At 40.4% G+C, this 27972-nt stretch overlaps 1 protein-coding gene across 1 annotated transcript in view; it reads left to right on the top strand.

The window, feature by feature from the left end:
- RNF150 (ring finger protein 150) overlaps positions 1-27972 on the top strand; it is a 195472-nt gene that overhangs the window by 132693 nt on the left and 34807 nt on the right. Inside the window, exons 3-6 of the mRNA XM_065405812.1 lie at positions 7039-7110; positions 7883-7965; positions 16076-16172; positions 25350-25560. Coding sequence (XP_065261884.1) covers positions 7039-7110; positions 7883-7965; positions 16076-16172; positions 25350-25560 — 463 coding nt within the window. The remainder of the gene's footprint in view (positions 1-7038; positions 7111-7882; positions 7966-16075; positions 16173-25349; positions 25561-27972) is intronic.

The raw sequence follows: 27972 nt of genomic DNA, 5'->3' as shown, positions 1-27972 counted from the left end.
TAATGTTGGTTATTAGTAAATCATTGTCTGCAGGTATGGTATTGAAATGAATGGGATTCCATGTGTAATTATTTGATTGCATGCACAGTGATGGTACCCACATGCATAAACTAGGAGCATATTCACTAGTATGCCCAAACTTCTGAAAAACAGACATGTTATGCCTATATTGAACCCATTGTCTTTGGTGTGCTGTCTAAATTCCAGCTGAGATAATTACATTCTTACTGCCCAAAATTCCATACTGTATTTTCAGTGGAGAATTTATTCTTTGCATTTCTAAGTAGAAGCTGCTCTCCATCCCACAAACCTATCAATTTTGAACTATAACACAGATTTTCATTTCAATAAACACTTTTCAAGGGTTTTGTGAGGTTGCTATGCACAAAGTAAAAATTCATTTTACGAATTTGATCCACTAAAACTGTCACCGTTCTTGGGAACCAAGCATTTGAGGTATTACAAACAGCTCTTGTCTAGAGCTGGGCAAATAGTGGGTTTTTTGGTTTGCTGGAAGTTGTAAAAAGTTAAAACAAATGTTCATTTTGGGGTCAAACTTAAAATGGCATTTTTTGAAAACTTTCAGTGAATGGAAGTATTGGAAAAGCTTCAAATCAAAACATTTTGACATTCATGATGACAATGGATAGTCATTGAACCAAAGGCAAGATCCACCTATTTCCTATTGTCAGGGAATTTGTTTTTAAGAGCTTGCTTTACCATATTATGCTGGACATACGCTATATCCCTTTAGTAGTTCTTATTTACTGCTACCATCTTTCATAAGAGAAGTAAAACTAAGTCTGACCGTTTGTGGTCATTAAAGATCCCATGACATTTTGTTTACAAGATAAGGAGTTGATTATCCTGGGAGCTGTGGCCTAGTACCAACTGAAATAATTACCCTCTGCCTAAATAAATTCTCCCTGCAATTTTAATAGGATACAGTATTCTTCGAGTTCTGCTGTAAACCATTGTGCATTGTTTGTAAGATAACTGCCATGTTCCATCTCAGGGGACTTCATGTCAGAGGTAGGTGAAATATCCCTCCCCATAGCCCACACACTATGGAGAGTCCAAACTCACCCACTTACTGAGCTTTAGTTTGATTAGCATAGAAATTAACAATAAGCTATCAAAGGTTGGCTCAAAACTACTTTCCAGGCTTGACTGCTTCTAATGGTCCTATCTAAGGACTATTCCCTCTGGACAGGGCTAGGCCAATCTCCCTTTTATCCAAGTGGGGTAATAAGTCAGCAGAACCCACTTAACCCTTTCCCAACAATCAAATACTGCTAACAGGGCTGGAGTTTTAGGCAAGCAGTACCAGCTGGTATGCTAGGATGATGATAGCAGTACACCAAAAAGGTTTTGAAGTAAAGAGAAGAAGTGCTAATGTTGCTACTTGGACAGTGGCATATAGGTTGATTTCTTCTCAGCAACCACTATTGCAGCAACATATATTGATTCAACATAGTACAGGGTCTGCCGGCGCAGAAGTGTGTAGCATGCCTCCAGTCTCAAAAGCCTCAAATTGGGTCTGTGATTGTTATTTAATCCTAGGCAGATCAGATTAAGTGAGTTTTTTTAATTTATAAATCAATATCTCATTAAGGTATAACATAAACATGGCATGTCAATGTATTTGGTTGAGGCCCAGAAGCAAAGTTTCCTCAGGCAACTGATCTCTTACTCTCTCATCTCTATTTTACTCTCTGACTATTTTGCCTTTCTTCCTCCAATTTCTTTCTCCTTCTCGGACTGGGGATTTGGACATGGAATAATGTCACACTCCGTAGCAAGAGAGGGGAGTCCATGCATGCTGGCAGCAGCCAAAGCATGCCTGTAGCAAGTGAGATGTTGGTCAGCTGAGATAGAAGAGGCTGCAGGTTTTCAAAAATGTGGAAAATCCTCAGGAAGATAGGGAAAGAGAGAGCACAGATGGGGAGAGAGAAAAGTTTTTACATCATTGGCACTTGGGCAGAGGAAACCATAGCAACATGCCTGCTTCATTGTTTTTCTCTTTCATGCCTCCTGCGATCATTAATGTAAGGAGTTGACAAAAGAGCACAACTCAGACTTGCCCTTTCTGTGAGGGTTATCTCAGTTTTTCTAATGTTCTATTTTTCTTATCTTTGACATTTTTGTTTGTGGTACAGGGATATGCTAGCAACACTCATGTCCTGAGATACTGTATCTTCTTACGTGTACGATAGAGCAGCAGCTTGTTTTTCTTTGCTCGGGTAGAGTTTAAATCTGACTCCTTTTTGTCGTGGTGCTCAAAGGCTTTTCCCATTATAATCATTGTGTGTGTCCGTGTCTTTGTACAAAGATACTGTGCTTACTTGTAGAAAGCCTTGTATATCCTGTAGCACATGCATCATCAGCCAAGTTTGAGAAGTATGCTTTTTCTATTTGTATTTCGTTTAGTCCAATAAAGTACAGTCCCATTTATCCAAAGAGCTAGGGTCACAACCATAACCTTTTGGATAAATAGAGTTTCAAATGAAGGGGGAACCAACCAGTTGGCCAGTTTAGAAAAGGCAGTATTCTCAGAGTACAATAAAGGCTGGCTTTACAGACTGGCTGGCTATCTTTGAAAATGCCAAGAGCTGTGACTGAGATTCATTTAACTAGGGTTTGATAAAACAGATTTGAAGCCTTTAAAATCCAGTGCATTTAAACCAGGGGCTGTGCACATTTTCTGTGTCACAGAAAATCCTAGACCTACCGAGGCCAACTATCCGTGCTGAGATCTTTCATATTTGCTGTTTCTAGGGTTAGCTGCCAACTCACTAGCTAGGCTACCCAGAGCAGCTCAGACCTCCTCTCTGTAGGAGGAGCCTTTATAATTGGCAATTCAGGCACTGCATAGCAGGAATGGGATGAAGCAACTGACCATTAAGTTGAAGGATGTGACATTACCTTCTAAGTATGAAGGCTGTGATATTGTTGTAGGAAGAGAGGGTTTCTGAATTGCTTCGCTTGATTGCACCAATCCACTATCCCGGTTGGTCCCCTCCCCCTGTTCCTTACCTTCCCCACAGATCCACCTGCACTAAATCCTCTTCCCATTGCACTAGATCTTCGCTCCCTGACAAATGTGCTCCACCTCATGTCTACTTCTCAGGAGTCTCCCCTTTCCTTTCATTGTGGCCTTCTTTCCCAGGCCCACCCTCTTCCTACATGCAGGGTAGTTGGTAGCTCTGCCTTGGTGGGATTGAGCTCAGATTCTAGAAGGAACTGACTGTGATCTATCCAGAGAGCAACAAGTCCATGTCATGATCAACAGTCAGAAAAATGGAGGGCTCTTCCCTCATGGCCTCTCTGTTGTGAATTACATTTCTGGTTGAAATTTACAGTTTCTTACATGTCCCACAAAATATGTGCACATTACTATTTTGTGTGTTTACCAATGGGTAACTGTGTATGTAGATTGGCAGTTATCCAGGCAGTTATCCATGTGTGCATGTAAACATCTGCCAGTGTGGGCTTTTGCGCATACAACTATGTGTGACAATCATATTTGCAATCACATTTTCATAAATCTGTTTGAAAATTTGGGCCTCTAGTTTAAATTTCAGGCTCCCAAAATGTAAAGTCATGCTTACCCCAGAAGAAAAGAACAGGTTTAACTGTTGTCCTTGGTACTTGTTGGACTGTGGCATGGTTTATGGTAAAATATAGGTGTTGACAGTCCTCCTGGTAAAGTGTCCAAGCTCTACTCTTTATCAGCCAGCAAGGGCAGGAACCAGGTGGCTGTCCTGATACCTGTTTGTACTTCCATGCTGCCGCTTGTGCAAATGAACTGAATTCTTAGAAGGAAGTCATTGTAGCTTTTGGTTCTTTGCTCAACTTGTTGTCCTGAATGGACATCCTGTATGCAAGAGATCTTCTCTGTGAAAAGCAGTGAGAATTGTTTGCATCAAGAGACATTAGGTTGTAGGGCTGAGTAGAAACAATTTGGGATTACAAAACTATGTTATGGAAATATTCTGCAGAGTTACTTCTGCTGCTGCAGCTCTCTTTGCCTCCTTCACAGCAATGACATAGGTTAATAAAAATTCCTGTGTCAGTCTGGCAAACTACATTTTCCACCATCATCTCTAGAGTTTGCTCTGTGTCATGTGGGATACGAGAGGGTGCTTCAGTGCCAGACAGCTGATAGCAGTATATAGCAGAAGTTGTCTGTTACTCATTCCTCTTCTCCCTGCTTTCTTGTTAGGGAGGAGTTGGCTGTAAGTAAGTTTTGATACTTTGTGGGCTCCATGATATTTTGGGGAATGGCTGGACCATGATGAGATATCATCAGGCAAGGAGACGCTGGAGCAAGTTCTGACTTCTGCCTGCAGTAGGGACTGCTCTGTTCACAAATGAGGAGAATTTCTATTTCCTGTGTCCACATTCAGTATGAGGATCCAGTCCATCATGCTGTCCGTGTGTATGTTACCTGTGAGAGACCTAAAGCAGAAAGCTTGAATACAAAGCTTTGGGCCATCGCATGAAAGGTATCCTCTTTGTAATGTGGTAGTCTCCCAAGACAATGAGCTTTGTGAACTTCGTCACCACGTCAGATGGCGTTTCTCTTAGCTTGTCTGGGAAATTTTAAGTATGTTAAAGTATGCCCCCGTCTTGTCTTTGAACTCACAAATAATTTGTTCAGCACTGATGATATGCTCGGTGCTGTGCAAGGCACAAAGATCAAGACAATCGCTGCCCTGGAAAGCTAAAAGAGAGCCTCAAAGGCACACATGGAGAAAACAGGATACACTAGGAAATTTGGGAGGAAATAAATTTGAGAGAGAACAGGTGTCCCTTTACCCCTCTTACTCACCATCGGCTAGCACTCTCTCTCCAGGACTGGCACGAGGCTCTTTGCCACAGTGCCACTCCTTCTGTTTAGCCACCCTAGACCTCCCTTACTGGCAGGACCTCCACACCAAAGGAGTGGTAACTCTGACTAGCACAAGATTGAATGTCCTAGTGTTAATTAGATTATGAGATTTATAACCATAAATCCCGAAGATCCACTTCAAACATATAAACACTATAATGTTAGCACTTCTCTTTGGGGGCAGTGTTGGGTTATTGATAGCACGCATTTCTCTTAAAGAAAGGATTCTTCAAAAGTATGGTTTTTCCTCCAGCATATACCAATGAAACAGGATTCCTTAACAAAAAGAAACAAAACACCCTGATCAAATTTTCATTGAAAGCAAAAACGTTGTCAGCATTTAAGTTAGATAAGAAAAGGCAAACATGAAAACAAACAGATCAAAGTTTTAAACCAGTCTTTAATCTTGTCCTCTTCTCTTGAAGAATATACAAAAAAAGAGAAGACATTTCATTAACATAAATAATAAAAAAAAATTCCAGAAGCACTACATAATGTCTCGTTTTTTATTTGACATTAGCTGTCTGCCTTTGATTTACATTAAAGAAACAAATAGTTTGCAAGTAACGTTTTCAACTCCTTGTCAGATTCTTTTGTTCAAGGAAAGCTATGAGAAGTATGTGCCATAGACCAGAATAACAACAAAGGAAAAAAGGAAACATATTGATCAAGTTTGCTTCGTGAGTGGGTCCCTATTTACAAGCTACATAGAGACTCACGTCATTTTTGGGTTCATTTTCTAACCAACTCCAGCTGGAGTTTGCTTCCAATTGGCATGTCTCTTAGAACTCTGACCAGGGCCAGCTCCAGGCACCAGCCTACCAAGCATGTGCTTGGGGCGGCACCTGGAGGGGGGCGGCGCTCAGGCTCGAGAGCGGGGCCGCGACTGGGCTCGCCGCCCTCCCCGCGGCGCTCCGGCCCCCGGGGAGAGCGGAGGCACAGTGGGCTCGCCGCCCTCCCCCGGCGCTCCGGCCGGCCAGGGAGAGCGGAGCCGCGGCCGGGCTCTCCGCCCTCCTCCCGGCGCTCCGGCCGGTCGGGGAGAGCGGGGCCCCGGCCGGGCTCACCGCCCTCCTCCCGGCGCTCCGGCCGGTCGGGGAGAGCGGAGCCGCGGCGGGCTCGCCGCCCTCCCCCCGGCGCTCCGGCCGGTCGGGGAGAGCCGGGCCCCGGCCGGGCTCTCCGCCCTCCCCCCGGCGCTCCGGCCGGTCAGGGAGAGCGGAGCCCCGGCCGGGCTCGCCGCCCTCCTCCTGGCGCTCCGGCCGGCCGGGGAGAGCTGGGCCGCGTTCGGGCTCGGCGCCCTCCCCTGCCGCACTCCCCGCCAGGGGGCGGGGGGCGGCTTTTTTGCCTGGGGCAGCAAAAAAGCCAGAGCCGGCCCTGACTCTGACACACAGAATGTTCCAGACCTTAAAAGTGCAATGTCCTCACAGTCACCACCATTCTTAAATCCCCATCCCTACACTGCACTTCTTCTGGAAGTAGCTGTCATATGTGCATACACAGAGGCTGAGTTCATTTACACTGGTGTAAATCAGGAATGAGATCAATAAACTTCATTGAAATCAATAAACTATTGTAAAACCAGTGTAAGTGAGATCAGAAATGGGCTAGGTATCAGAAGAAATAGAAAAACACTATGAAATTTCACCGGGAAAGAAGTTCAGTATATAGTGTGGAGGGAAAGGTGACAAGGAACAAGAAAAACGCAAATGAAAGTAGATGACCAAGCCATGACTGTAGGACTCATTTGCTGTTCATGACATATAACTGCAAAGCTTAAACACTGATCCTACAATTGAGAGCATACAGGCAGACTTAATGCATATCTATTTCTACTTTCATGTAATGCCCGTAATGCAATAGTTTAGTGTTGTCATAGGCCAGTGTCCATTCTTCACTGGATTAGCATTATAGCTGCTTTGCCTAATGAAACTTAGATAACTGAGGAGCCTTTAATCCATGCAGCATTTTTGTTTTAAAAAAGGATGGCATGCTATTTCCCACAGCAACCCTGTCCGTTTACATTTACACAGAACCTTACTCTCTTTCATGTAAAACTGCTTCAGATTATTAACTAGCTATAGAAAAACAAGGTGATGGCTTCTGCATAAAGATATACTCTTTACTAAAGGACAATTTTGCATTTTCAGCGCCGTCTTGGAGATGCTGCAAAGAAAGCAATCAGCAAGCTGCAGGTCAGAACAATCAGGAAAGGTGACAAGGTAATTTTTTTCCTTTCAAACTAGACCTTGCAGTGAGGATCCTCTCAGACTGCCAAGGAGAGGGAAATAGGAGGGGAGTGGCAGTTGCTTTTTATACTAGTAAATACCCCACAGCCAGGGGAAAGGTGCTGGTAAGCAACTTAAGGATGAAATGGAACAGGAAGGGAAGGGAAATTTAAATAAAGATACAGTAAAGTTATTTTAATCTGACTATTAAAGTAGCTACTGTTAGAGTTTGCAAACCAAATTTTGTGGCCAAATTCTCTAGTCCTCATTCAGGCAAAACTCTCACTGTCAGTAGTGGGAGTACTACTGTATATAGAGTAATTCCCAGTTCAAAGAGACATGCTTGTACTAGGTCTCGTCAAGCTAGAGCGCTAATGTAGCTGCAGCAGTGGGACAGGCTAGCTGACCGAGGACATGCCCATGAGAGACCCTAGGCACGTATTTGAGGCAGCTAGCCCTTCCCACCACTTGTACTGCCACAGCTACATTCTATTTTGAGCTAAAGTATGTCTCTGTGAGCTGGGATTCACAACCCCAGTTTCAAGTGTAGATATACGCCACGCATGCACATACCTTTGCTGCCTGAGCATAGGAATTGCAGGACTGGATCCCTAATGAACGCCTCTCACATTTTTCCTAAGATACATTGTCATGCTTAAACATGTCATTAACCATTTGAACTTCACTCTGCTACTTAGGTTCTTGTTTGAAGTGATTAACCCACAAAATAAAATAAAAATGTAATGTAATGTTCTCTTTACCATAGGAAACTGAGCCAGATTTTGATAACTGTGCAGTTTGTATTGAAGGTTACAAGCCCAATGATGTTGTCAGGATCTTACCATGCAGGTAAGTTAATACAATGTATGGAGGCATTTACTAATGTGTTCTTGGTTTTTAAAGTCTCTGTCCTTTAGTGTAAAACTGCAAAATTGGAATTGTCAAATTCCTGAAATGAGATTATCTGAGACCGTTAAGTTTTTGGATTTTTTTTTTCTGTACTCAAAAACTATTCCATAAAGATTTGAAATGTTACTCTGATGTATTTGAAGTTAAAATAATACCTGCAGTGGGTGATGAGCCATTTAGCATCAGAGCCTGAGTCTAGCTATGTTCGTGCTTGGCATGGTATAAGGGAATCTTACTTGGTCAGGCTTTTTGGTTAACCATTAATATTGGCCTGACCAGGAAAGGGCAGTTTGGCTGACGATATTTTCTAGTAACAAGAATGGTTGTGGGATTTAGGCTATGTTTTAGGGTAGCCTAGTGTTCAGAAGGTTTGGGCAGGGAGGCAGAGTGTTGGGGGGTAATACTTTATGTAAGAGCCCAGTTGCTAAGTCTGTGGAATTTGGAAATATTACAAAATCTTCAGTAAAAAGCGGCGGGGGGGAGGGAGGGAGTGTGTGTTTGGGGGGGACCGATTCTGCTGTCTCTTCCACCAGTTTAACTCCATTGATTTCAAAGGAGTTACTCCTGATTTAAAGCGGTATGAGGAATAGAAATAATGATTCTAGGACAGGGTTGCGGTCCATTGGCAGGGTAGCGTGGGGACACTTGCATTGCCATTTCCTATACTGTTAGTTGTCCACAGAACAGCTATCTGAAATTCAGCACCTTTCATGAACTTTAACTTCACTTTAATTTCTTTTTAATTGCTGTGTAAATAAAGTGGGAAGGAAACCTTACACAAATCATATCTGGGATGGCTTCCATCAAAGATAGCTAGATATTTCATTTCTCAACTTGCTTTCCTTGGGAACAGGAATAGCAAAAGCATGTACACGTAAAGTGTCATCTTTACTTGACATGAAGAACTGAAATATTTGTTCCTTTTTGGCTATTTAATAAATAATAGGCTTCCCTGGTAGATATTTTAAATGTTAAGTGCTCGCCATCTCTGATCATTCTTGTGAGCCATTGGATCTGTATGCTTACTGCCATCATTAAAAGGCAAACACAAAGCAATACTTTAATCATAAATTGGGCCAGCTATAGAACCCCCAACTCTGACACACAGCACATGTACTCTCGTCAAACTCAGACACAAGCACAATGCTTCATCAGCTAAGAGTGTAGAAAATGGGAAATGTATACAGTTTAGAACTGGGCTTAATTCCTAGTATGTTCCTGTGGAGCCCTAGCCAAAGTTTGGAAATTTTGTGTTAAAGGTACAGATATTTCTTTGAGGTAATTATATGGAACACATACATCTAAACCCCAACTTTCACTTGTATCATTCTCACAAATGACCCAGCACAGAGTCATGCTTAGGGCTGGTCTACACTGGGGGGGGGGAATCGATCCAAGATACGCAACTTCAGCTACGCTATAGTCGAAGTATCTTGGATCGAATTACCTGGGGTCCAGACGGCGCGGGATCAATGGCCGCGGCTCCCCCGTCGACTGCGCTACCGCCGCTCGCTCTGGTGAAGTTCCGGAGTCGACGGTGAGCGCTTTCGGGGATCGATATATCGCGTCTTAACGAGACGCGATATATCGATCCCGGATAAATCGATTGCTGCCCGCCGATACGGCGGGTAGTGAAGACGTACCCTCAGTGTTGTTCACAAGGTTAAATGAGAGTGTGTAGTATTAAATAAGGCCTACTGAATCGGAAACACATAGTTAGCAGGTGATCAGCTCTTGGCTGACTTAAAAGGTTACTTGGAAATGGCTCAAGTGAAAGGTTAGCAACAGATCTGTCTTGTAAAGTGCACATTTTGAACTTTGGCACTGTTGAATTATGAGAGCTGAGGGGTTCCCTCCCAAGTAGCTACTTTACTGAAACTATCTTCCCTACTGTACAAGTTATGAAGGGTAACATTTTACAGATTTGTAAGTTTTTGTACACCACTATAGGTGCTGGTGTTTATTATTATTACTATTATTGTTGGTTAAATGCCAACAGTTTGCCAAATGCTATACAAGAAACAAAAATAAAGACAGTTCCTGCCACTGAGAGTTTACAATCTATAAAGAAACACCAACAAGATAGGATGCACTGGGCAGCTGAGAGGAAATAAAGAATATTGATGATAAATTCTTATCAGTTTCAAGTTAATAGGGAAACCTTATACTCTTAAGATGGAAAAGCACTCTTTGCACTCATGATTAGCAAAAGGAAGAGACAGACCTGCAAATACATATTTTGTTCTTTGTCATCCCCAGTGTATGCCCACTGTATATACCTTGTACACGAAGGGCATTGGCATAGCAGCCTGCAGTTCAGGGAAGACATTGGATTCTCACCAAACCTTATTGAAACTTCTAATTTCTCAGTTGTCTAAAAGTCAGTATCATCATGACATCAGTGCTCAGTGATCTGAACTGGTTGCCTGTTGGTATGCAGGTGAAGATTGATGTTTCTTTTGACCTGTAAAGCCATGTATGCCTTAGGGTCAGCATATTTGAGAAACTGCCTCTCCCTCTCCACACGATATTGCCACAGCTTTGATCAGTGGTGGCACCCAGTCAAAAGCCTCCTTAGTTGAAAAAAGGAGGAACTGCTGGCAGGATGTTCTTCATGAGGCCCTGAGTTTTAGAATTCCCTTCACCATCCTCCTGTGTTTTTAAATTTCATTCTGAAAAGCTCAGAATTTAAATGATCAGGCTGAGGTCTAAAGTAGTGTGCCTTTTGATGCTGCATCTTGTGCTCATTTTTCTCTTGACGGAAATAAGTCCTAGTTTCATACCCAGCTTTAAACGTTGACAATAGCAAATATAATTAAAATTGGTTTCTAGGGCGTTGACACAAGGTTGAATGTAACGATGTTCCAGTGTTCCCAGTGTGTTTTCACCTGTCCTCCTCCCACTTTCACCTTCCTCTGTCATCTCCATCTTCAAATCCTTACTCTACAACCCCTCATCTGTCTTGTTTTCTCTTCCTAGACTGCTGATATTGCTAGCTTTGTCTTCCTCTGACTAGCCTCTCCATTCATCTTCCTGTTCTGTGTCACCTTCCAGACTCATTGTCAGGGTCATTCTCTCAACCTTGTCTGTACCATGCTCTGGTACCTCTTCCTGTATCACATTCCTTCCATAATCTCCAATCTATTAACAACTCTGACTTCACTGGTGCTCTCCAACTCCTCCTTCCTTTCCTTGTGTTAGTCTCCTATGAGGAAACCATCATCTCCATCACTTCTCCGTGCCCACCCTTTTTTCTGTACTGACTCCAGGACTGATGAATGGCTCTGGAGAGGAAAAAAATCCAGAGACCATTCAGATTTACTGCACTACAGGTCCATCCTCTTTATTCAGTATAGAAGTCTTCCTTGAAAAGCAACTGTACTCCTCCACTCTGTCTCGTAACTACAACTCTCAACACCTCTTCTTTGCCTTTGACTGCCTCCTGCATGTCTGCATACCTCCTTCTCCTCCTATCCAGACTTCTTCAAAAAAAGAAAAAAGCACCTTGCTAGATGCTGTAACTCTGAGTCCCTCTTAAAATCTTCTCACTAGCTTCTTATTGCTTCTATCATCAAATTCTAGCAGTATGTTCTTATACTGAGGCCATCTACAATCTACTTCTCTGTCTGCTCTTGTCTCCTTTTCCCCCACCTGTCCTCTTCTCTTAGCTCAAACTTCTCTTCACACTTCAGTCTTCATATCCTCCTTCTAAGACCATCTGTGTGCCTTCCTTCTCACTGCCCGCTGTGCTTCTGAACTCCCCCACAGCACCTTCATTTCTTCCTTCTTTGCATCCCTTTTAAAAACTCAATTCCCCATGGAGGTATATAAACTGAAGTGTGGATGATTTTTTTTAATCCTAAAGATATCTACATCTTTTCCCCAAGTGACTGCATGATCCTGTTGTTGTCCTCCTGCCCCACTCTGTCTGCTCTTGTCTCCTTTCCCCCACCTGTCCTCTTCTCTTAGCTCAAACTTCTCTTCACACTTCAGTCTTCATATCCTCCTTCTAAGACCATCTGTGTGCCTTCCTTCTCACTGCCCGCCGTGCTTCTGAACTCCCCCACAGCACCTTCATTTCTTCCTTCTTTGCATCCCTTTTAAAAACTCAATTCCCCATGGAGGTATATAAACTGAAGTGTGGATGATTTTTTTTAATCCTAAAGATATCTACATCTTTTCCCCAAGTGACTGCATGATCCTGTTGTTGTCCTCCTGCCCCACTCTGTCATCTTGTCCTCCTGTTCTTGTCTTAACTTAGATTGTAAATGCTTCAGAGCAGGGATTCCTGGTTAATTCTTATAAAGCACCATGCATGTTATGGTGCTATATAAATAACAGCGAATAAAACAAACCTTCAAATTCAAATTGGCAAAAATGGATTTACCACATGCCCCTACAAAATATGTACATACTCACAAACAGGTAATTTTAGTCCTTAGATTATCTAATTTTGGCATTCATTCTTCTGTGGTTTTCTATTTTATAAAAAAGATCCTTCAAACTAACTCAGACATACTAAATTAAAACCATAATACACTGTTAATATAATATTTTGAAGTGCAAGGAGACTTAACCTGTCATGGTAATGGATTTAAATTTCTCAACATTGATAGCATTCCTTTTAGAATATTTTTCCTCCAAACCAATTGATTTTTAGGAACAGCCAAACTTGAGGTAAATGTCTGTAAAGCATGAAAATTCCACACTCTATCTGACTAACAAACACTATGAAATGTTGCAATGTGATCTGCAGCCTGATTAAGGCTTGCAAAGCTTGAACTTGAACACAAAGGGGGCCTTTCTCATCTATGCCTGAATGACTTGATCTGATTTTACACATCACTCGGGTTATATATTCTTGATCAGAAACAGATTTTTTTTGTCCATTATTCAAGAGCATAGCTAATATCTGAGCTTTTTGAAAGCTTGCACTGATTATTTTGGCCCAAATCAACCCTAAATGTTGGCAGTTAAACGTATACTAGCCTATGAGCATGGGCACACTATTAAAAAAAAAAAAATCAACACTATAAGAATATTTGAAATTGTTTCTTCAAATAGCTGAAAAGTAAGATATTGACTTTCAGTTCAATATTCTGCATAAATCAACACATTCAAGGTATTTTATTTACACATTTTAAATGTAAAATATTTCTTAGTCATTGTTTCACAAACTAGCTACTTGGGATTATGTGTAATCTGTATATCGCTTGCTTACTCAAAATGTTTGTCTGGCGATGATATGCTGAATACATATCTCTTGGGAGAAGGGGAAGGAAGGAGGTTAATATAGTGCAGAGATGGAAATTTGATGCATTGTGTTCTTTACCCAACAACGTAAATGTTGTTTTGGAAGTGGAGTTGTGAACCTTAGTAACCTTAGTAAAGTGGTGGTTTTAACTTTAAGTATCATGGTGCTTCATTTACATTAATCATGTTGACATACAGTATCGGATGAGGTCTGACAAACTTTGGTATTACAGCCAAGTGATATAATTAGACTAGTTTCAGATTCCAAGAACAGATTTTCTGTGCCACAGCTGTGCGAAGTCAGTGTCGGTTTAAAATGGAATACTGTAATTTCCTTGTAACTCTTATTCCCAGCAATCAATTTCCTGTAGAAGTAGTAGGAAAGGGAGCCAAGTGGAGTGAGTAATAAGGTCTGATGAGATTTCAGACATTTTTAGATTTGTATTTCTAATACTGTTTAGTGTTAAATCCAGCTAGTGAATGGGATGATGCCACTTAGAAAGACAGTTCAATGGAACATACGTTAAAAATTAACATTCATGAGAATGTACCTCTGTCTCTTCCAACTAACTGGAAGGATGGATATATCTTTATGTGTGGGATGCTGTTTTTTAAATATTGTGATGGAATAGCAAAGCAAAATTATTCTTTGCATGCAGTGCTCTTAAATATTTAAACATAACTATTTGGGTATGTAAGGTGATTCTGCATTTCTCACAGAGATAACATCTGCTGTGGAGAGAGAATTTATACTATTGATCTACTAGCTCAGTACCTAGCATTAAGGCAGTTTGTAGACATGCCCTACTGCTGTTAGTTGGTGGCTTTGTATGCATTCATATAAAGGAAATGCAAATGGGGAAGGGCTAGTGAAGGCACAGGGAAATATAGACCTACATACAGTAAAAGACTTATCAACACTCCAGTTGGCAGGGCTTTTTTATAATACCTCAACTGTAAATGTTCAGCTGAAATTTGACACACACAATGTTGCACATCTGTTATGTGCTAGAGAAAAGGAATTTAGGACTGCTCTACACATAAATTTGCATTGAAATAACCAAAATATGTTTAATTCACAGCTTTTGTTATTTTGATGCAAATCTGAGTATGGACACTCTTATTTCAGAATAAAAGCGCCCTCTGGTTTTTGCTTAAATCATGCTTGTAGGTGGGTGAGTGTATTTTCAGGCTTCTACACAAAGATTTAGGTGCTGAGGCTATGGTTACATGAGAAAACTTTGTACCTGTTTTTCAGAAACAATGTAGCTGGACCAAAGGTGTACGTACAAAATGTTACAGAGCGGATAGAGCCACAGGGCATGTTCAAGGGGACGACAAACATGTATGTGATATAAGTCAATTAATCTTACACTTGGCTAAATGAATTAAAAGTCCAAGATGTTGCAAAATTGACTGTTTATTAACAGGAAACAAACCAACAATTATTCTAATAATAATCCACAGATGAATAATGAAAAACCACAAGCTTTCACAAAATCCATGGGATAGAGGAGAGGAAATCTCTGCTCCAGTGTCTCACTGGAGACCAACTCTTTGTACCAACAATACTCCATTCAGCTGCAGTCAGGCTTCCAGAATGCTCTTCCTCACAGCAGTCTATGCACCTGGGTATATCCCCTCTCCTCAGTTGAAGTACTCACAAATAACTAAAAAAATCTGGCCATAATTCTCCATATACTACAGTGATTAAAAGAAATTGGGAGCTGTTTTCTGTAGGGACGCTCCAGCTGAGGCACAAAGACAGCAAACAACTTCCCTGTCTCTTAACTGAGCCCCCTGAGAAATTCTCTTAATTTCCTCTCCCAGCATGTCTTAAATTCTTCACCCTGCAGAACTGCAGGACTTTTCTCTGTACTCTGAGTCTGCTGAGGTGCTTATCCTGTCAAATGCAACATAACAGAACATCCTCGCAAGAATGAATGAGGTGCATAAATTAAATGTTTGAGTATGCAACCTCCAGTTTGTTCAAGCAACTTTAGACAACTGACACTTGTGGCTAGGAAACTGTATTTCCCATAACTGGATAAATATGTAGGCAGAATACCTTCACTATCTTGCTAATGATCACTTCACATTGGCTGAAGGGGTAGTATCAACCAGTTCCAGAGTGAGAAATGTTTGTCTAGAGACGCTCATTCTCATGGGTGGCTTTTGAGGGGCAGGAAAATGGGGGGGGGAGCCTCACCCAGAAGGCCACCCTCTCTCTCTCTCTCTCTCTCTCTCTCTCTCAAAAAAAAAGGGGGGGGGAGGGAATTTTTTTTTCTGCCTACACTCTGTCATGATCCTACAAAATAATAACAGCTGCAAAATGGCTTCATGTTACAGTTTTTTTAAGTTCTGGGTCACTGTGGTGGGGTCAGCTTTGTGTTATGGAACCAACAATAGATATATACATGATCTGACCTTTACCAAAAGCTGAGTTTCATTGATCTGTGTTACAGCTGGCAGTCTATAGCATTTTAAGAAAGTTGGCTTTGCTGCTACACGTACATTTGGCTTTCTGATTGTTGGTGTCTAATTTTGTACGTCTCACTTTCTGCCCCTTGTCAGTGAACTCTAACAGGCAGGGAACGGTGGCTTATCTGAATAAGATTTAGTACAGTGATTTTATACTCCTGTCTATGCACTTTTATAATCCTTATCATATACCAGAAAACAACACTTTCAAAACTCCCGATTTTACTACATTCAGAAGCAACTCTTGGGAATGACTGAACAGCTCTAAGCTACACTGGGATGGATTTGAATTAAAATATCTTGCTTTTTATTGCAGGCATCTTTTTCATAAATCTTGCGTAGACCCGTGGCTGCTAGACCATCGCACCTGCCCTATGTGTAAAATGAACATTCTAAAAGCTCTAGGGATTCCGGTAAGCATGTCATGCAACAGGCTAGTCAAAGTAGAGTGAGAACACCTCCATCCTGTATACATGCCCATCTGTTTGCTATTTAGATTCTCATACCACATTCATCACCATGGTACACTGATTTATTAACAGGAACACAAGCAGACATCTGTCTATTTTTCTCTTTCCCCCCCCCCCTCCCCTTTGGCTAGGAGGGTGTATGTGTGTGTGTCTGTGTTGCTTGGTTGGTTTATTGAGGGGTTGGATTTTTTTAAGTAATTGTGGCAGGGTTGTACATTCACATACAAACCTTTTCTATTTACTCTTTTACATCAGGGATGGATTTTTTTTAACTACATTCCTCCTTGTTGCCTCAAAGCAAAGGGTGTACAAATAAAAACTCTCCTGGTGTATCATTCTAAGGCAACTTGCCTCTGATTCTGATTGCAAAAGTCATTGCCTTTTCTGTCGGGTTCCGTCCCCTCTCTTAAAGCATCATTGCATGTCAGCAGGCCATGCGCTCATAATTCTAGTCATGAAACATAACATTTTCCCCAAATGATTAAACATGAGATTCATGTGATTACAGTATAAGAAAATGTTAGATTGTTAGTCACTTGGTAAATTCAGCTCTGTTTAGAAACCTGCCAAAACTTGCCAATTAACTCTTTGGATTGTATTGTCAAATATACTTAGTACATGTTCGACCAGCAATGAATTTCCCTAAATTACAGGTATCTCACAGTTCAGTGTCTTCTCCACCAAGAAATTAATCAAGGTTTATGCTATGTGAAAAAGTATCTCCTGACTGTCAAGTTCAACACAGCCAGTGGTGGTTGGTATGCCAACAGCTGCTGTAAATACACTGTCCCCAAGCTGAGGCAGCAGCATGCCAGCATTACATATCTGAGCGCTACACAAGAGAGATGAGACAAAAACCAACCAGATGAACAAATGAGGACAGCTAATGTAGTTACCCCCAAGAGCAGTGAAATGACATGGGGACATATAATCCAAACAAATTACTGAAATGAAAAAAGAGTCTGATACAAGTGCTGACATTATTATTCTAGGAAATAGCACAATAATAAAATAATCATGCAGGTGTGTCCGTTAACTTAGTACAATTATAAAGCCAAAAGGAAGCAAATAATATAATTCTAATGATATATTATAATTAGGCTTCTTGATTGATAGTGTGTGTGTGTGTGTGTGTGTGTGTGTGTGTGTGTGTGTGTGTGTGTGTGTGTGTTCAACCTTCATTCAGCCCCCTAGTATGCATTACAATACTGTGTTTAATTCCATCATCACATACTATTTTTCCACTGACCTCCACGTGGGTCCTCAGCAGGGTTAGGACCTTAAGATCCACCCCTACCACAGATCTCCAAGTAACTTGCAGCAGTAGTAGGCTGTTACGCTGCATGCAGACCAGCCATTAGAGGGGGATGAGACACACACTTTCCCAGTGGGTTTCACAGCTATTGCTGACAGCAAAGAAACCACTCAGAACTCCTGCATTCAGTTCCAGGTTCCGGAGGGGAGTGTGCTCTTTTGCCCTTAGCCTGTCTCTGTCCCCTCTGCTCCCTAACTCCCTGCCCCCCAAGATCCAGCCCCTTTATCCCTTTTCCCCTTAGGATTATGGGGGACAGGAACTTATCACCCCTCCCCAACATCTCCTCCCGTCCCACTGCTTTTCACCCCTCTGCATTCAAGTCAGGCTGATTCCTCCTTGCTGCCTGTGCCCCAGCACGAGGAGCATAAAAAGAGCACAGGAGAGACAGTCTCCCTCCTCTCAGTTGGCTTCCTATGCCGCAGCAGACCTTGGCTGCCAGGGGGAACAATTGCAGGAAAGTGCTGCTCAGCTCCTGTGTCCGCTGAGCTGGAGCACACTTGGTACTGATGGAATCTTCAGAGAACGTAGCTGCCAAACTCTTAACTGAGCATGTGTGAACTGATATTTTCAGAGGCTCAAACTTGGCCAAATTTGAGCGGAATTTCACAGCGACTGGAAAAAGCACAATCTATGACACAAAGGTCACCCTCCTTCCCAATTTCAAGTCCTGCTCCAAAGCATGAAGCCACTACAGCTTCTCAATGAAACAGTTGTATGAATGTTGTTAACATGGGCAAAACATATTTTCCCTCCCTAACCTCATTCTCAATTCTTGCTGAACCATTGCAACTGAAACTACCCCCACCGCTCTTAAAAAAAAAAAAAAAAAAAAAATCAGTCTGTGGCAAACACCCATCTTGGAAAACTTCAGCTCAAATGGTTGCAGTCTGGCAAAGTTATAAGCAACTGAAAACAGTCTTATAATGGAAAGTGTCGGGAAATCTTGGCTTATAGACAGTGCAACTGGCTCCATTTATAATATAGAATGTCTTCATGCCAGCTGTATGCTTACCTTAGTGGTGTACATTAAAAAGTTGGTTTGTGTGATTATGAATGTGGCATTACATTTCCATTTTAAGAGGAATGTATAATAGTTTTTAATTGATATTGTTCTAAAAGAACTAGATCTAAATGTTCAAGTCAGTGCATGCCAATTTGGCAATTTCGTCACAGAGTTTACTTCATAGTCAAGATTTTTAAAAATGGCTGCCTAGAACTAAAGCCTATTTAGGCATGTAAATAACTAGCCTGATTTTCAAAAGTGGTGAGTGCCCAGAAGCTCCCATTAAGATGTATCTCCTTTCTGCTGAGGCAGCCTGGTCCCCTGGAAGCGTTCCACCCAATTCCGCCACCATTTACAGAAGCAAATGTCTGGCCTCAGTCCTTCCACTGGCACACTAATGGTGAATTGAGCCCACAAAGCTTAGCTTCTTCTGGTCTTGGTGTCTAAAGGGAAAACTTTTTTTCTTTCAGTTTCAAAGAGCTACATCATTGTTGGGATGATCATATCAAGTAAAATAATCTCCCTTCCGTTCTTACCCCTTCTCTAGAAACATGGTCTGAACATGCAAACAACTGCACTTTTTTTTACTAGATTGGTTGAGTTGGAGTCTTTCATTAAGAACCTGGTGGAAAGGCCACTCAAGTCAGTGGAAAGACTCCCATTTTTAGAATCGGGCCCTAAAAGCACATATGTACAGAGAACTAGAGAAACTAATATACCGGGTAAATAACAAAATTTATCAAAATATATTTGTGTCACTCTGACAGTAAAAGGTATAAATAGTAATTTAAAAAAAGCAATATTTGATATCATTAGGATTGAAGTCTACTGTTTAGTTTTTTTCCAAGTAAAATGATATTAAACCTGCATGTAAAAAGGGATCAATTAAATTGAACCATGACATTTGTGCTGCTTTAGTTAATATTTTGTTGGGCTTTCCATTATCTCCTATTTTTAAGGGTTTAAAAATTGGTCAAAAGCTCATTCTAGCAAAAACTGCAAACAAAAGGGACGAGAAGAGCGAATGGCTAACTGGGGGGGAAAACATTTAAACATTTGCTTAGTTATATAATGGTTATAAGACTGTTGTATAACCCTCAAAACCAAATTTGATTTTAAAATGAACTTTCAAAGGCTTCCAACAACTGTTTGAAAAGAAATCTAATGGAAAAATATGTTGATGTTTGTGCCCAGCAATTTTTGTCCCCGGTCCTGTCCTGTAAGTAAACATATGCATAGCTTTCACACATGCATACTCCCAGTTCAATGGGACTCATGACTTTGCAGGATAAAGCCTTTTCTTTGCTCAAAGTTGCTTAGAATTTTTTATGCTTGCAGATGCACTGTCTTCATGCCAACTATTATTTAGTCTCTTCCCCAACTCTAAAGCCCCCAAACTGTGGTTTAGGTTTTTTGTTGTCTGATTACATTCTATACTTTAGTCTGTGAACACAAAATCATCTGAGGATTGTTTAAATGAATATATTCTTTTATTATGAACCATTTTAAAATAATGCTAAGTTTGTAACATAGAATCTTAAAATGTAGAGCTGGAAAGAGCCTCGAAGTGATCTAGTCCAGTCCCCTCCACTGAGGCAGGACCAAGTATGCCTAGACCTAACCTGTTTTTAAAAACCTCTACTAACACAAATTTCACAACCTCCCTTAGAAGCCTATTCCAATACTTAATTATCCTTATAATTAGAAAGCTTTTCCTAATATCCAACATAAATCTTTCTTGCTGCAGATTAAGCCAATTCTTTCTTGTCCTTTCTTCAGTGGACATGGAGAGCAATTGATCACCATCTTCTTTACAATAGCCTTTAACATATTTGAAGACTGTCAGGATCCCTCTAAGTCTTCTTTTCTCAAGACTAAAATGCCCCGTTTTTTAACCTTTCCTCATAGGTTAGGTGTTCATTACTGTAGTCTCCTCTGGACTGTCTCCAGTTTGTCCACATCTTTCCTAAAATGTGGTCCCCAAAACTGGACACAATACTCCAGCTGAGGCCTCACTAGTGCTGAGTTGGACAATTACCTCCTGTATTTTATATATGAAACCTGTTAATATGCCCCAGAATATTAGCTCCCTTATTTATTTATTTTGCAACTGTTTCACATTGTTGGCTCATGTTCAATTTGTGATTGACTACAACCTCCAGATCCTCCTCAGCAGTACAGTACTACAACCTCGCCAGTTATTCCCCATTTTCTATTTGTACATATGACATTTCCTTCTAAGTGAAGAACTTTACATTTGTCTCTATTGAATTTCATCTTGTTGATATCAGACCAATTCTCCAATTTGTCACAGTCATTTTGAATTATAATCCTACCCTCCAAAAAGCTTGCAACCCCTCCCACTTTAGCATCATCTACAGATTTTATAAGCCTAGTCTCCACTCCATTATCAAAATCATTAATGGAAAATGTTGAATAGTACTGGATCCAGGACAGACCCTGTGGGACCACACTAGATACATCTTCCCAGTTTGACAGCAAACTATTGATAACTACTCTTGAGTACGATCTTTCAGCCAGTTATGCACCCACCTTATAAAAATTTCATCTAGACCACGTTTCCCTGGTTTGTTTATGAGAATGTCACGTGGGACTTTATCAAAAGCCTCACTAAAATCATGATGTATCACATCTACTGTTTTCCCCTTGTTCTTGACAAATCTATGTTGGTTATTATCTATTACTCTATTATCCACTAATTGGGCAATACAAATTGATTGTTTAATAACTTGTTCCAGTATCTTTGCAGGTATCAAAGTTCAGCTGACTGGTCTATAATTCCCTGAGTCCTTTTTGTTCCTCTTTTTAAAGATAGGTACTATGTTTGCCCTCCTCCAGTCCTCTAGGACCTCACCCATCCTCCATGAGTTCTCAAAGATAATTGTTAATGGAGCTGAGATTGCTGCAGCTAGTTCTTTTAAGTACCTTAAGAGTGAATTTCGTCAGGGCCTGCTGGCTTGAATATATCTAACTTATCTAAATATTCGTTAGCCTGCTCTTTCCCTATTCTGGCTTGTGTTCTTTCCCCCTAGTTAATATTAATTGTGTAAAGCATCTGGTCACAATTAATCTTTTTAGTGAAGACTGAAGCGAAATAGGCATTAAATGCTACAGCCTGCTTGATGTCATCTGTTATTAGCTCTCCTTCCCACTAAGTACTGGACCTATACACTCCATCTTTTTCTTTCTCCTAATGTATTTATAGAAGTTCTTCTTATTGCCTTTTATATCCCTTACTAGGAGTAACACATTTTGTGCCTCAGCCTTTCTGATTTTGTCCCTATGTGCTTGTGCTGTTCTTTGCTATTCATCCTTAGCAATTTATCCATGTTTCCACTTTTTGTAGGTTACTTTTTTAGATTTATTTCAGGCCATGAAAGAGCTCCTGATTGAGCCATGTTGGCTTCTTACTGCTACTCTTATCTTTCTTTTGCATCGGGGTAGATTGCTGCTGTGCTTTTAATAGTGTCATTTTGAGAAACTGGCAGCTTTCCTGAACTTTTTTCCCTTAGATTTTTTTATCATGGGACCTTACCTGTCAGCTGTCTGAGTTTGTTAAAGTCTGCACTTTTTTAAAGTCCATTATGCTGGCATGAAACAACAAAAGACAGGAAATTCACAGGAAAGGGTGAAACAGGCTAAAGGACTGATCAAGTAAAGCACTTGGGCACAGGTTTAGCTTTAAAAACATACGCTGTCTCATTTTCTTCAGTGGGACTACTCAGATACTTGAAGTTAACAATGTTTAAATGCTTCGCTAGATCAGGGCCTCTGAATCAGATTTTCAAAAGTATTTAGGCGACTATAGATGCAGATGCTCAGCTAGTGGAATTTTCAAAAGTGTCTAAGCAGATTAGGCGCCTAAATACATTTGAAAATCTGCCCTATAGTGTCTGCTAACTTTTTTAGGCCTAACAGGATATTTGTGTAACTGCAGTTCTATCTGAATATGCCCCTTTATGCTTACAGGTGCTGTTGAACACCTTGCACACGGTACCCTAATCTTTGAATTTTCCTTGTTTTTATTATTTTATGGCCTAACCTTAAGGCGTTATTTCTGAAATGGCTGTGCAAGCTCAACCTCTCCCTGCTATGGAGAAAGCAGACCTGACACCTTTGCTGAAAGGCTTAGGGGAGTCTGCATTCTCATGTACAGCAAAGGGAATTTACTCACACAATTGCCATTAGTGTTCAGAGGGGAACTCTCCAGAAATAATCAGTCTGACAGTCAGGAAATAAACCAATACAGAAATACTTGAAAGATCAGTAAATTCTACTGCAATTTGGTCATCTCAGCTTGACCAGTGAGTTGCTATCTAGAGGATATTAAGAGGTCTTGGCACCAAAACACACAAGCTCTGTAACCATCTGCTTTAAATGCATCTGAATCACTTTTCCAGTAGCCCTGAATTTACTGAGTATGTGCATTTATAGGCATGAGTTTTAATTCTGAGCTAAACAGTCATTTTGCCTTTGCTTTTGTTTTTTAATTCATTTGGTTTCTCTGGGACCACAATACAGGGAAGACTCCTGAAATTCCCATTACAATGAATTCTTTATTCTTTCTCATTATTTTCAGCTATAAGAAATGAAGTACAGTATAGGCAAAATGTAAGTCTTTTAATATTGAAAACATTTTCCTTCTCTTAGCAATAGCTATATACACCCCTTTTCCACCCCTCATACAAATGTGCACACATGCAGTTCTTATCAGTTCCCCGCCTTCACTTAAGTCTCTGATATCAGCTCTATAGTATGTATATTTTAAGACTTAAAAGGTACAAAATCCCCTGCAGTTATTGCCTGTGTTTATGTTCATAATCTGACTCAGCAGTGTGCCTACCTCAGGCAGATCATATCAATATATGTGCTCATTTACTCCATGACACACTCCCCCAAACTTTTTGTTTTTCTGTGAGGAAGCAAACATCAATTTTCTGGGCAAGACTTTTTCATTTCCTCTGCATACTTCAAGATAGTCTTCCTACAAATACTATTAAGAGGATCCAGGTATATAGAAAACAAATAAACTGTGTATTTATTGGATATTACCATTTAAGGGCCCAATATTGCAATATTTATCGTAGTCCCATTTAAATCAGTGAAGCATCCGTAATAAGCACAAGACATAATAGTAAGTGATTGCAGGATAGGGCCCTAAAAGGAGTGGGTGAGAGGGAAAAAATCTAAATTAATTAACTGGAACCACTTATGTATAAATTCAGGAAGAAAATCTAGAGCAGTTATTTCCTTTAAGACTGATTAAAAGATAGGAAACAAAGGGTAGGAATAAATGATCAGTTTTCAGAATGGAGAGAGGTAAATAGTGGTGTCCCCCAAGGGTCTGTACGGGGCCCGGTCCTATTCAACATATTCATAAATGATCTGGAAAAAGGGGTAAATAGTGAGGTGGCAAATTTGCAGGTGATACAAAACTACTCAAGATAGTTAAGTCCCAGGCAGACTGTGAAGAACTACAAAAGGATCTCTCAAAACTGGGTGACTGGGCAATAAAATGGCAGATGAAATTCAATATTGATAAATGCAAAGTGATGCACATTGGAAAACATAATCCCAGCTATACGTATAAAATTATGGGGTCTAAATTAGCTGTTACCACTCGAGAAAGCGATCTTGGAGTCATTGTTTTCAGAGAATGAAAACATCTGCTCAATGTGCAGTGGCTGTCAAAAAAGTGAACAGAATGTTGGGAATCATTAAGAAAGGGATAGATAATAAAACAGAATATACCATATTACCTCTATATAAATCCATGGTACGCCCACATCTTGAATACTGCATGCAGATGTGGTCACCCCATCTCAAAAAAGATGTATAGGGATTGGAAAAGGTTCAGAAAAGGGCAACAAAAATTATTAGGGTTATGGAACGGTTGCCATATGAGGAGAGATTAATAAGACAGGGACTTTTCAGCTTGGAAAAGAGACACCTAAGGGGGGAAGACAGATAGAGGTTTATAAAATCATGACTCATGTGGAGAAAGTAAATAAGGAAGTGTTATTTACTCCTTCTCATAACACAAGAACTAGGGGTCACCGAATGAAATTAATAGGCAACAGATTTAAAACAAACAAAAGGAAGTATTTTTTTCACACAATGCACAGTCAGCCTGTGAACTCCTTGACAGAGGATGTTGTGAAGGCCAAAATTATAACAGGGTTCAAAAAAGAGCTAGATACATTCATGGAGGATTGGTCCATCTATGGATATTAGCCAGGATGGACAGGGATGGTGTTCCTAGCCTCTGTTTGCCAGAAGCTGGGAATGGGCGACAGGGGACAGATCACTTGATTACCTGTTCTGTTCATTCCCTCTGGGGCACCTGGCATTGGCCACTGTTAGAAGACAGGATACTGGGATAGATGGACCTTTGGTCTGACCCAGTATGGCTGTTCTTATGTTATGTTCTTATGTTAATATGAAAATAAAGAACACTAAGGTTTTTTTGCTTATGTTTAAAGTTAAGAGGTCCATTTCTGGTCATATATAATATATGCATAATTCCAACTAGATCACTAGGAGCCAAACAAATATTTGAAGGCAGAGTTTGCTCCTAAAGTAAGGTGGCTAAAATTTTCAGAAGCCTGAGTCCCATTTTTAAGTGATTTAGGCACTTAGCAGCCAATGTCTCAATGAAGATGAATGGTAAATCATTTAAGAGATTTTGAAAATTTTACCCAGCTTCTTTCTTGTAACTATAGTACTTAATATTTTCTCTGTAGAATAGAAGCTCAAAGACTTTTCTTTTTGTTTCCATTAGCCAAATGCGGATTGCATAGATGATATACCTCCAGATTTTGAAGCTTCCATAGGAGGACCGCCAACTAATCAGATTACAGGAGCTAGTGATATAACCGTGAATGAAAGCTCTGTAGCTCTGGATCCTCCTGTCCGGACTGTGGGAGTACTACAAGTCATCCAGGATGCAGATCCTCTTCCCCAGGTTGGGGAGGGTAACTTCACAACAAGTAGTAAGTTTCTCCTTCTGGCAGAGTTTGCCCTGAAAATAGTATGCAGAAACCTGAATCACAAAGAAATGTATAGATGTGTGGGGCTTGGAATATTGTTTTTACTACTTTAAATTTCACTGAAATCTAGAGGATAAGTAACTTGGCTTAAAATGGCACCTTTGAATTATCATGGAGTATTACTGTATCACAGATACTCTGAACCCAATGTGCAAATAAATGGATTGAATCTGATAGAATAGCAAAGTGAAATGCATGGAAGAATACTCTAGACTAAGTAGAAATAGGCCCTTTCTATTAACACAAAGTAGACTAGAGTTATAGACATCCTCACATGTTGTTTGACAGTGAATCCTTTTACCAAGGCCTTCCTTGATAATCTCCACCTATAACCCAGCTCCTTTGTTAAATTCATTTGTTGGATGCCCTTGTCTGCCGAGTTTGGCTAGTCCTTATCCCCTGGTCTGCCTTTCTTCGATGTACTATTTATTGTTATACATGCAGAGTTTCACTCTTGCTTCAAGAACATAAAATAGATTAACAGATTCCAAGGCCAAAGGAGACCATTGTGATCATCTAGTCTGACCTCCTGTATAAAACAGTCCAGAGAACTTCCCCAAAATAATTGCTAGAGCATATTTTTTAGAAAAGCATCCGATCTTGATATTAAAATTGCCAAAGATGGAGAATTCACCACAACCCTTGGTAAATTGTTCCAATGGTTAATTACCTCGCTGTTATAAAAATCTACGCCTTATTTCCATTCTGACTTTGTCTAGCTTCAACTTCCAGCCTTTGAAATATATTATACTTTTCTCTGTTAGATTGGAGAGCCCATTTTTGAATATTTATTCCCCATGTAGGTGCATGTAGACTGCAATTAAGTTATTCCCTACCCTTCTTTTTGTTTAGCTAAATAGATTGTGCTCCATGTGTCTGTCACTATTTTCTAATCCATGTTTTCTAATCCTTGAATCATTCTCATGGCTCTTCTCTGAATCCTCTTCAATTTTTTAATATCCTTCTTGAATTATGCAGCAACAGTCACACTTGTGCCAAGAACAGAGCTAAAATAACCTCTCTACTCCTACTCAAGGTTCCCCTGTTTATGCATCCAAGGATCACATTAGCTCTTTTGGCCATAACATCACACTGGGACTTCATGTTCATCTGATTATCCACCAAAACTCCCAAATCTTTTTCAGAGTCACTGCTTCTCAGAAGAGAGTCCCCATCCGATAAATATGGCCTACATATTTTGTTCCTCAATGTATATTTTTATAAATAAAAGGTAAAGCTATAGTCACTTGCCTTACTGTAGGACACTTCCTTGAAATCAAGAAAAAAAAAGTATATTTGGATTCCTTTTGTGCTTTTTCATTGTCTTCTTTACATCACTGGAAGCTTTACTTTTTATTTCTTGAAAACTATTCTTAGTTTTTCAAAAGGAGTGTTGGTCCTTTTTTACTACTTTAATGGACACCGTTCATGCTGACAATCCCAAAATGTCATCCCTACCCTGTCACTAAAAGTAACATTTTGTTTTCAGAATCTTCCTCTGACAGTTTAAGAAAATGATTGTCAGCTCTCCAAAATGAGGGCTGTCTCAGTCTGCAAATGCCACTTGTAGGCAAAAATAACAGACAACTGGAAAGTTTGTATATACATGACTGAAGCATGTATATGCACGTTGTTGGGCATATGAACAGAAAAGTAACACCCGCATGTGTACTTGATATGGGATAGAATAATATGACAAAACATTGGTTTGGGTGTGAAACTTGCCTAGGTCCTAAGAAATTTTGGATATTTAACTATGTTTACTTAACATTGCTATATGCTGCTCCAGTGGGATATGGTCGTTGAACTTTATCACTTTTCTGTAAGTGAAAAAGAAAGGAAAGTAACAACATGAAGGGAGAGAGACAAGATAAGATGAGCGTGGAGAGGACTGTTTCTAAATGGCCTTCCCAGAGATTCTTCTTCCTTTTTGTTGTCTTAATTCCTTTAGTTCTTTCTCTTATTACCACTCTGCATGAGTCAGCTACACTGCTCTGTTGTGTCAGCTTGGAATGCCAATGAAACTAACTTTCTGATCTCCTAAGTGCTGACTTTTATTACTTCATGGAGTGAGCTGTTAGTCATTTTCACCTGAGCACGGCATCATAGCAAGGAAACAGAGGATTTAGGGGAAGTGGCGCAATATTCAGGGTGGAGGAGAAAAATGGTCTCACCATGGCCTTTCATACTGGCCCTCAGGTCTCTGTTGGCTCCATTCTTGTGATCCAGTAAGGGATTTAAAATGACAACTTTCCTTCTTTCTGGAGAAGAAGTCCTAGTCTTTCTGAAAGAAAAGGACTCACCTTAGTTTTGGTTCTTTGCATGATCAAAATCATGGAACCAGCAGGAGAGCAG

Source organism: Emys orbicularis, chromosome 5, assembly GCF_028017835.1.
Source record: "Emys orbicularis isolate rEmyOrb1 chromosome 5, rEmyOrb1.hap1, whole genome shotgun sequence".
Lineage (NCBI taxonomy): Eukaryota > Metazoa > Chordata > Testudines > Emydidae > Emys > Emys orbicularis.
Note: the sequence above shows the minus strand (reverse complement) of the source record. Positions and strands in the feature narration are given on the sequence as shown.